The sequence below is a fragment of the Echinops telfairi genome, unplaced genomic scaffold (genome assembly GCF_000313985.2).
Source record: "Echinops telfairi isolate 266 unplaced genomic scaffold, ASM31398v2 ScPeMD7_2;HRSCAF=8, whole genome shotgun sequence".
NCBI lineage: Eukaryota > Metazoa > Chordata > Mammalia > Afrosoricida > Tenrecidae > Echinops > Echinops telfairi.
The window spans coordinates 45,307,718-45,318,449 of NW_022103898.1; the positions used below are offsets into that span (position 1 = coordinate 45,307,718).

A 10,732-nucleotide genomic window follows, 5' to 3' on the forward strand; every position below is an offset into this window, starting at 1 on the left:
TTAAGGGCTAAAGTAGAAGGCAAATGTTTTGAGAATGATGAGGGCAACAAATGTACATATGTGCTTGACACAATGGATGTTATGTATGGATTGTGATAAGAATTGTACGAGGCCCCAATAAAATGATTAAACAACAAAAAATAACATCATAATAAATACAGAAGAACCCCCCCCCCAAAAAAAAAGTTTAGAATTTTCCTCTTAAAAATGTTTTTAGTTTCAGGACACCACTCTATTCAACACAGCTCCTAGAAAAATCAGTGCACTTCTGACCACTGCTCACAGGAGGTAGCTTGTGAAAAAGCAAGATTAGCTATTGTAAGATTTTACACCACCCATATAGTAGAATCTGAATTCATTCTATTTTTCTTTCTTTTATTAGCATGACAATAAGACAGAAGTAAAAAGATTGAGGAAAATGACAGGGTAAGGTGAGCACTAATGTCTACTGGTTCAATAAACAGTTAAAGCTAGCCCTTAGTTTTCTACAAGTGTTCAGTACTGTAGTTGGAAGTGGAAGGGAGGTTATTGCAATAAATTGTGGCATAGTTATGCCAAATAATATCATAGCACATATAATTGTTATTAAATGGGAAGAATATTGTTACATTTTAAAAACTTTAAAAAATGGATATAATTTTAAAAATGAAATTAGCTGCTTATCCAAAAACTTAGAAACATGGTTTTCAGGGCAATCTAATATTTTACTGCTTTTTAAAAATTCATTTCAATAATTTAGACATTATAAGAATGAAACAAATCATTTCATATTCTCCATTTCAATTAAATAATATTAAAATATACCAGAACTTCTAGATATTCAATCTATACAGTCATCAATAATTTGTGTACATTGTCAAAAGTATAATTAAGAGGATATGATACATTCTATTGATTATACCAGTGACTAAGATCACCATAAAATATAGAAAGCATACAAGAAGAGTAGAAAAACAACATATAACTTACATTTTTTCAGTATATTGAATATTTTGGCAATTCTTCATCAAAGAAGTTGTCGACACAGTTTTTGTGAAAGGGATTCTTTTAGTGGAAATGTTGATTCTCAGAGGTATTCTTCTATGGTTTATATTTTCTTGATTCTTTTCTTCAATATTGTTACACATGGAGGAATTTACTACTGGTGTGTAATCAGAACCAGAGTCGATCCATTTCTCAGCAATATTTGATGAGTCTGGTTTATAACTGTTTGCATAAGAGTTGAGGACCACATTTTGCTGTAGGTTGTCAATTTTTGCGTGGGCCAAATGATTTTGCTTGGCTTCTGATTCATTTTTCTCTATGATGCTTACATACATATTTTCATGTGCATACCGATATTCATGACTAAGTGTCGTTAATTCCTGAAAATAATCACAGAGCTTTTCTACACCATCCAAGGAATACATATTCCTGAACAAATAAATAAAGACAATAAAAAAGAATTATATCAGTAAATATTAAAATATGTATAACAGAAAATTTCTGTTTGTGGCCTGAAATGAAAATTAAATTTTCTCCAACATTTGTTTTAAGCTTAGCTCTTTCTGACAACATAAAAATTGATATCACTTCTAACACAATTTGAGAATATTTGTTTAGATAATTTAGATTTACCAGTCTAGACAAAATGTCTGGAATTTAAAAAAATTATGCTAGGTATTTTTGGTTTAAATAAATGTGAAAGAGCCAAGTTTTTGCTACCATAAACTTTAGAAATTATGGCTGCCTAAATTTGGATAAGTTATTTATTAAATAAAGCTAGAAGGACTTTCTACATTGACTCTTGCCATCCAAAATATTTATACTGGACTTCTAAACAAAGGATTTATATCATTGGAAAGTTTTTACTCCCAGTCTTCTCTGAAAAAAGAATCAGCCAGAAAAAGAATGGAAATACCTTAAGACATAATTTGCTGACTCTCTTAAATAATTATCAGGCTTCTATCTAATGGACTGTCATGTATACAATTATAGGCTCTCAAAAATATATGAAGAGCTTTGCACTTACATGAACCTTATTCGTGGTTAAATTTAAATTATAATATATTTTGCTTTTTTCTTTGAATACTTGAAATTTATATTTTCTTTCTATGCTGAATATACAGTCACAAGTTCTCTTATTTTTCTGAAACTATGCATAAATAAGTAAATATAACAAAAAATTGTACATTATATTTGGTCTTAATGTTTACGGGTTCTTGTTGTTTATGGGTAGTTGTTGAACCACCATTTATGAACTAAACATATGAAATATGTTCTACTCTTTTTTTTCAATTAAAAATAAGATATAAAGTTATAGTAATGGGTAAGTAGTAAAAAGCAATTTTAAAACCCAAATTTCATTATGAGAGATATCAAGGGTTATTTGATATGAAAATTGTACATATTTAAAGAGATGTCAGGTTAGATTTCCACACCCACACAAAGGTAAAAATCATAGTACCGCTTAAAAGCAAATACTGATTATTTATAAGAGCTGATGTTATTTTTATAGTTGTGAGACTTACTTTAAACATTGAATAAAGTATATTAAAACATTTAAATATCAAAGCCAAGTCTTATTAAGATCAGCATTAGGAAAATATAAATAGCACATATAAGTAAAAAGTAAATAATCTAATTTAGACATGCTTGTTCCAGCTATAAAGTAGTTAAATAAACTATTAATTCATTCATAGTTATGTTTTTCGAATTTAGGATGGGGAGTGGAAATTTTCTGCTTCTGTCCTCTGAATGTATACTTGTGTTAACTACACTTTTGCACTGTGTTCTCGTACATATTTATTTACTAAATCCCTTATAATACTTGCTCTGTTGCTTTGCTACTATTTGCCTGATTTTTTTCTTACATTATGCTGTGTAAACTTTGAGGATAGAGTCTAACAGCTAACAAACAATCTTGGTTGCAATGATTATTGAGCAAATTTATGAGTGATAATTAACTAATTGACTACTTAAATGTCTGTTTCCCACTTGTCTGTTTAAGCTTCCATTTTATGCTGACTCTAACATTTTAATATTTAAAGTATATTGTAAGTTATATTCAAAATTTGTACAAATACATTTCAAGAATAAAAGATGAAGCCAGAATTTTGTTTTCTTTTGTTTTTTTAAAAGGCTTTAATCTAAAATATATAGTTTTGTTAATCAGCATACTTTTCATCATATATATATAAATTACATTATTTATTTTTATTACAACAAATATCAGAGTACAATATTACCCTTTTCTGGTGACATAGTTTTCAGTGAGTAAGTTGAATTCACGAATCTGGGACTGGCAAAGAATCCAGATTTTAAAATCTGTGAAGCACCCAGATTTTAGCTGATATTGATCTTCAGGGTGGTTGTCTGAATAACAATTAACCATCTCACCATTGAGGATTCTTAAAGTAGGTAACATCTTAAGTAGAGACTGTCTATTGAAAATAGGGTAAAAAGATAATTAAGAGCTTGATAAAAATAATTCATATCTAAAATAAATGTAGGTCTATGACTTATGAGCACTAAGAACAGTAGAACCCTGGTACTCGACCGCATCAGTACTCGACATAATCAGATTTCCACATGAAATGTTGGGAAAATTTTACATCGGAGCTTGAACAAAACATCGGAATCCAACCCGACACATGTAAACAAAAGAAGTTCTTGTTTCAGTCACTAGGCATTCGTTGGCGTTGTTAGGACGCGATCTTTAAACCTTTTGCAGTTGTATTGCATGTGTTTTAGCTTTTTGTACTGCTTTTAGATAAAAAAATCAGGGGTCCTTAGAGTTTTTTGAAAAGAAGCATCACGATAAGGAACTGGTTAACCATGTTATCGATATTGTTGATAATTTAGTAAACCCTTTTAGAAAACAGTTAAGGAAACACCAACAGCTGACCACATTAGACGGGATTTTTTTTTTTTTTTAAAGAAAGCCAGCCAGGTCCTCGTGAAAAAAGGCAAAGAAGGGAAAAACTGAAAAGCAGCGACCAGTTGATTCGATGGAAGGGATTCCTCTTCCAAAGACTCTGGCTCCACACCTGCTCTCCACGTCCGTGTCCACATCCAGATACTCCTCTGTCTCCAGGTGTGGGCCCTACTGTAGTTGTTAAACACTTTTTTAATGATGGGTTCCTCTTAAAAATTATAGTATTTAATATGACTGGTTTGTGCAAACCCACTTTTATAGTAAGAGTCTGAGCCTCTTGTCAGAAGGCTGCTGATGGCCAAAAGAACAAGTGGACTTCCTGAAGGAGTGAAACCCTTAGTTAAGACGGACTGTTTCTGGACACTAACTGAGGGATAAATGACAAGGTAAGAGTATTAAAAAGCTAAGGTTTAAGAAGGAACACATCAAGCAGAGCCCTAAAATTATTAATTCTATGTAGATTCTATAGAACCAACTCACCCATTTATAACAACAGAGCTATAAAATGGAGTATGTTTAAGGGGACCTCAAAAATTTCGTGGGGAAATGGAATTTCAAAATATTTGTTTATAAACTTTTCTAACATATATGTATGTATATTTGCATATATACACAATTTTGAATTTGAAGATATATATATGTAAAGATATTTTTAACGCAAAATTGCCTAGAGCCCAACAAATCATAATGCAGTTCTGGGTATAGTTAGATTTTTATACAAGATAAAAAATAATCACAAGAGAAGGATAACTATATCTTCCTCAAAGAAAGCAAATGGAAGAATACTAGTTACTTATATGGGAGTCACAAAACACAAAGCAACTTTTAAGTAAGAAAAGAGAGAAAAGCAATTAGATTTGTTTCATCAAAATAATTATCTTTTTTTAAAAGCAATGTTAAGAATAGATAAAAAAGCTTGATGTTTTTCTAATAAAGAATTTGGGCTAGTTAAGAAAATTTAGGCCTCTATAGTTTGAAGTTCTCTAATAGATTTGAAGCTACTAATTTGCCAAATAATATCCTACTAAATTTACAAAAGGCTTAAAATAAACAACTTATATTGTATATCTGGTTTAATTCATTTTGGGATATCGTTAAAAAACAATGTTATATAAAATTAGTATTATGTATCAGTTTTACAATCACAGAGGCATAATATTAAATAGATGATTAAATATTAAACAGGCTCTGATCAAAGCGGTAAATGGTTATCTTCTGAATTTGAAGTAGGTAATAATCAAAATAAAGGTCTAGTGGCACAATGGTTAAAGGGCTTGGCTGCTAACCTAAAAGTGGTTTGAACTCATCAACCACTCTGAGACAAAGACATTGCTCGAAACTTCCATAAAGATTTATAGCTTTGGGGAACTTGATATGACAGTGTATTCTTCACTATCGTGTCACACGTGTTGGATTTGACTCAACAGCCGTGTAATTTCTTTCTTTTAAAAAATAATCAAATGAAAAATTCAAAAAGTAATCAAATTTAGTGAAGATGTCAATTATCTATACAAAGATTCAACCTTACTAGATTGTTTTTGCACTATTAGTGAAAATTCATTGTATTTTAAATGTCCAGTCAAAAATTATTCAAGATATAAATATAGTCAACATAACTTATTTAGTAAAATATCAAGTATAGAATAATGATATTTTTGAGATGTGACAATGAAAGGTATCAAAAGTTAGAAAATATACCAGTATTCATCAGGGTTAGAGAGCTGTTCTGATTTAATAATTGGTCTAAATTACAGAAGAACAAATATTAGACTTCAATTACTTGATGGAAAGAGCTCTAAAGAATAAGCACAACCGAGTTTTTATCCAATCCTTGGTGACCCACGATGTGTCGAACAGACTAATGGAATTTAGACTTCGTTCTCTGAGACACACAGCATCCAGGACTAGATATGGAAATCCCACTAAGTGAACTAGGTTTTACTTCAGATTCACCTAGAATTCACTGGACTTAAAGCTGAAACATTAAGTCCAGTGTGAGAAGAAGCCGATGACTGCTATTTTCACAAAGTTATAGAATTGGTGAACTTTGCAGTTTGGTTTGGATCTCTTGCCTTGAGGGTGTTCAAAGAATAGTGGCCCGGGAATACCATGTGCTTATAATTTTAGTACCCTCCTTGTTTTGTTATAACATGAATTAATCTGATAGGCAGGGTGAGGGAATATTATTGAAAGTTTTGTCAATTGCCAACCACCATTGCTTGTATAAATAGTGTCCAGTCACTTAATAGTTTACTCTGTGCAGTTAAACAATTCAGGAATTGTGGTTTGCAGCTGGCCTATACTTGTATAATTTCCTTTTCTCAACAGTGTTTTAAAGTCTATACCATTGTCTAACTAAATGACAGTATGACTAGATTTACCTTATGCCCTATGGGAATGATTGATAATGTTCTCTAACATATAATGACACTGGTGTCTCTAAGATGAACCAGAAACATTTATAAGCCATAGATATATGAATAGATTTGGGGCTTGCAAATAAATTCTAGCCTCAATCTAAAAATAATTAGCTATTAATTATTGGCCATTTATTAGTCCTTAATATGGCCCTGCTTGATACTTGCCTTAATGAAGTGATCAGTAAAGAGATGGGTGATATAGTAACATGTAGTGAAGAAACTAGATGGTGCTTTTCTGTCAGAAAAAATAGTCTCTGAGATCTTAAGCAACCATCTAAGTGATACACCAAGTCCGCATGCAAGAATCACACCAGCCTGTGTGATCCAAGGTTTATAAGTGAGAAAATTCCAAATGTGAAGGAGGGAATGGTATCAGAGTCTAAATGGTAAAGAACAGGTGGTGAAATGGTGGAGAATAGCAGAAGGCTATTACGGAAGCCTCAAATCCATTTGCGATATCCATTTGCAGTTTCAAAGATTCAGCCTCTGCTGAATCCCCTCTGACCATAATTGAGGGATATGAATACTCTTGTTATCAGACAGGGAGGAGTGTAAAATAAATTATCGAAGAGGTTAAAAGGTAATATTGTTTTCATTGGATCTCCATTTTGACCCATTTTAAAGTTATTCCAGCTAAAAAAAAAGTGTAGGGGGAATACATGTGAATTAAGCTCCCAGTTAATCCCTCTGACCACAGACCAGGGATGTGTACAGCCTTGCTTTCATGCATATTGCATTGGAAATTGGATTTATATAGGTACAGTTAGATTAAAATTTAGCATATTATAATTTGATTTCCCCCTGATCGATTTTAAAATTTGTTCTATTTTTCAATATTTTCTTCTTTCTTTTTGATTGAGGTTTTGTTGTTTTGTTTGTATTTCTGTATATGAAATATAGGATAGGTAAATCTATAGACAGTAGCTTGATTCATGTTCTTTGGAGGGAGTATGGAAGGTGAAGTTGGGTGGGAAATGGGGACCTAATAAGTAGAAGAAAGAAGAGTATGTTCTAAAATTGACTGTGGTGATGATTTTACAACTCTTCTTTATATGATTGAGATATTGAATTGTTATTAAAAAAATTAAAATGAAAAAAGAACAATATTCTCAGAAACCCCAAAAGCAATTCTACTCTGTCCTATAGGGTCTCTATGAATCAGAATGGGTTTAGTTTTGTGTTCACATAAGATCAAAGTAATGATAGCAACTTAAAAGATTAGATAGGAACCTTAACAGTGGTGCATCTATGTGGATGGAGAAACCACTTAGAAAAGGAAGGTCAAATAGCTTTACAATTTGATAAATATAATCATACTACTAAGTGGTACATATATAAGTCTCAATAGCAAGAATAAAATTAATAAAACATTAAAAAATGCAGTTTATTCTCAATTTGGGGCACCATTCAGAATTTTGTCTGATATTTTGGTGGTGTCCACGCTAGAACTGAATAACTGAACAGGAGGTCTACAGTCTCTAGTCTTTTTATATATATTTCAAGGAAATTAATAAAGCAGATTTTCTTACTATAAATTGATTCCATTAGGAACTATATAAAGATGATTCTTCACCCTAGAGTATAATCATTTTCAGTAAATAAATAATAGAAATATGTTGGACTTAAAAATTTTAACAAGGATCAAGTACCCATAAGGGTAGTGTAAATGAATCAAGACACTTCTGTGTACCCACATTACAGGACCATTTTGCTAAAATTGGTGGAAACAACAACAATAAACAATATATACATGGATGTCATGACAGCCACATTCCTAACATATTTATTATTTATCTCAGTCACTCTAAAAGTTTCTTGATATGAGAATGGCTCCATTCATGTAAGCCATATTTATCCTTGAACTCTGGCATCAGCCTACCACTTGTCTGTTAGCTTGTCATACTGTAGTGACTTATATATTGCTACAATGCTAGACGATATATCACTGGTATTTCATATACCAGCAAGGCCACATGGGTAAACCAGTTCCAACATAACTTCCAGACTAGTAAAGGCTATGAAAATGGAATAGGCTATCAACTTTTGAGGAATTAGTCCACGAACACCAGATGAATAGCAGCAGAACTGTGTCAGACATAGTGCCAGATGAGCCTCTCAGGTCAGAAGATACTCAAACTGTAACTGAGAAAGAGCTGTCTTCTCAAAGCAGAGGGGACCATAAAGACAAAGATGAGGAAGGCCTTTGGGACCTTCATTGCCGGTGGGGTATAACTCAATAAAAAAGCTATAACCACATGTTAATAATGGGACCTTGTATAAAGCATAAATATGGGGAAATTGAAAGTTGTCAGAGATAAAATGGAATGCATAAAGAGGGATATCACAGGTATTAGTGATCTGAAATGATCTCGTCCTGGCCATTTTGAATCAGATAATCATATGATTTACTATGCCAGGAAAGAAAAATTCAAGAGGAAAAGCATTGCATTAATTACCAGAAAAACATCTTTCAAGATCTATCTTGAAGCACAATGCTATCTGTGGTAGTTACGTAATCTTGTGTCAATTTGAGGATATTAAGAGTGAAGGGGTGGAGTCTAGCCTGCCAATCAGGTCACAGTCTGATGATGCCTCCTTGTGAGCATGACCGTCTCATGAGGATTCTGGGAACCTCCTCTTTTTCTTCCTGGAAGTGAGCCACACACTCTCTCCACCTTCATCTTCCTGTTGACAAGCCACACCGATAGCAGCCAGTGATCTGGAGATGCGTCCACCACCATTGGATCCACCAGCCTGTGATCTTTCTGCCTTCAGCATCATTATATGTGCTGCATGAGTCTAAAGAGGAATTTATAGACTAGTGTTGGACATATGGGCTAATATTGGACTTACAGACATGATCTGGACTGGGCTAGTATGTTTTCTCAACACACAACTGCTCTTTGATATACGAGCTCTCTTACACACATATGAGCATCTTTGGGTTTGTTTTTCTAGTCAACCTGGACTAACACATTATGGTACCTTGGAAGTGGGGTACTAGAGAAACAAATCATGAAGATGGAGAGTGGATACTTTTCCGACCTCTGCCTCATGGCAGTTTTTCTTCTTTGGCTAGCCAGAGGTCAGATATGGCCATGCAGTTTACAGGGTGGTGTCCTGGAAAGAACATGGAAAGTTAAAAGTTTTTATTCTTTTCCTTGGGTGTTATCTTTGGTTCCTCCTTCTTGAAATGACAAAAATGAATGTAATAAATGTAAATTTTGAGCTCAAGGGACATAAGGGCCCCTTGAACTTCTCAGAGACCATGTTGCTTAGTCAAAATGGCTGACTGAGGTCAAAATGGCTGTTGGAAGGCCTGGCCCCAGCTTGAGGCAATGCAGCAGGAGGCCTAAGGCCATATTGAATAAGTTTAGATAAGAATATAATTTGATTGTTTTAAGAATTGAGTTTAGGATCTGTCTGTACTAGGTTTATACTGTTTTCTCCTGACTACTGTTATTGATATAATGATTGACAGAAATGATTATTGGGAAGAATGAAAAGAGTTTGTAAGCCCACTAGCCTTTAGTCATTAAGTTGGATTGTTATATGGGTTAGGACACTCCTGCAAAAAAGGCTTTGAAAAGGTAAGCCCCACCTAGTAACTTGAGTGCTTTGGACATTTGAATTTGAAGAGACTTGTCTAGGGGTCTGTTGACAGATTGAAGAAAAAAAAGGAACTCTTGGCCTTTTTAAATTTTGAACTAGTGGCTTGTGCCTCAAGCTGGAAGAAACTGGATCCAAGAAGGATCTCTCCTCTATAGTACTGAACTTAAAAGGAAGCTTGTGGCAGGCAGCCTGAGATGCTTGCTAGGTGACCACCTGGATCCACTTGTTGAGTGGAAATGGGAGAAATGCAACAGTAAAGATATGAGCTGAATGTGGCCACTGACACCCATGAACTGGTTCACAGGGACTGGAGGAGAAGATGAGATTGAATTGACTGACCTGAACTTCATGACCTAGCCCAAGGGGCGACAGTTGTTGAGAATTTTTGAAGGGATCCATGGTCAAAAAGCGAGGTGGTCAATGGATACTCTGGTGAGGCTAAGTGAGGCAGCCCACATTGCATTGACCAGAATCTGACCATATGAGGAAGAGATTTTTGAGCCTATGAATTGGTGCATATTGCTACTGACTTTATGGATGGTTTTGCTTATGGATGCAGACTCAGAAGGTTCCAATTGGAATTAAGATTCTTCACATCAAAGAACATACTAGTCTCCTCAGAGCACAGGGTTGATATAAGTGGGCAGTACAGAAACTGGATATCCCAAATGGGGAATGAAAGCATGAAGTAGCTTGGCTTACAAATTTTCATAGGTCGGGTAATATGTTGATAGGATTATAGGATTATGGTGTAGGTGTTCAAATAACTGCAATTGTTTTTTTT

At 33.7% G+C, this 10,732-nt stretch overlaps 1 protein-coding gene across 1 annotated transcript in view; it reads right to left on the bottom strand.

The window, feature by feature from the left end:
- The window catches only part of LRRIQ1 (leucine rich repeats and IQ motif containing 1), a 232,578-nt gene that overhangs the window by 164,665 nt on the left and 57,181 nt on the right, over positions 1–10,732 (bottom strand). The window contains exons 9-10 of the mRNA XM_045288642.1: positions 3,228–3,422; positions 970–1,413 (exon numbers count right to left, since the gene is read on the bottom strand). Coding sequence (XP_045144577.1) covers positions 970–1,413; positions 3,228–3,422 — 639 coding nt within the window. The remainder of the gene's footprint in view (positions 1–969; positions 1,414–3,227; positions 3,423–10,732) is intronic.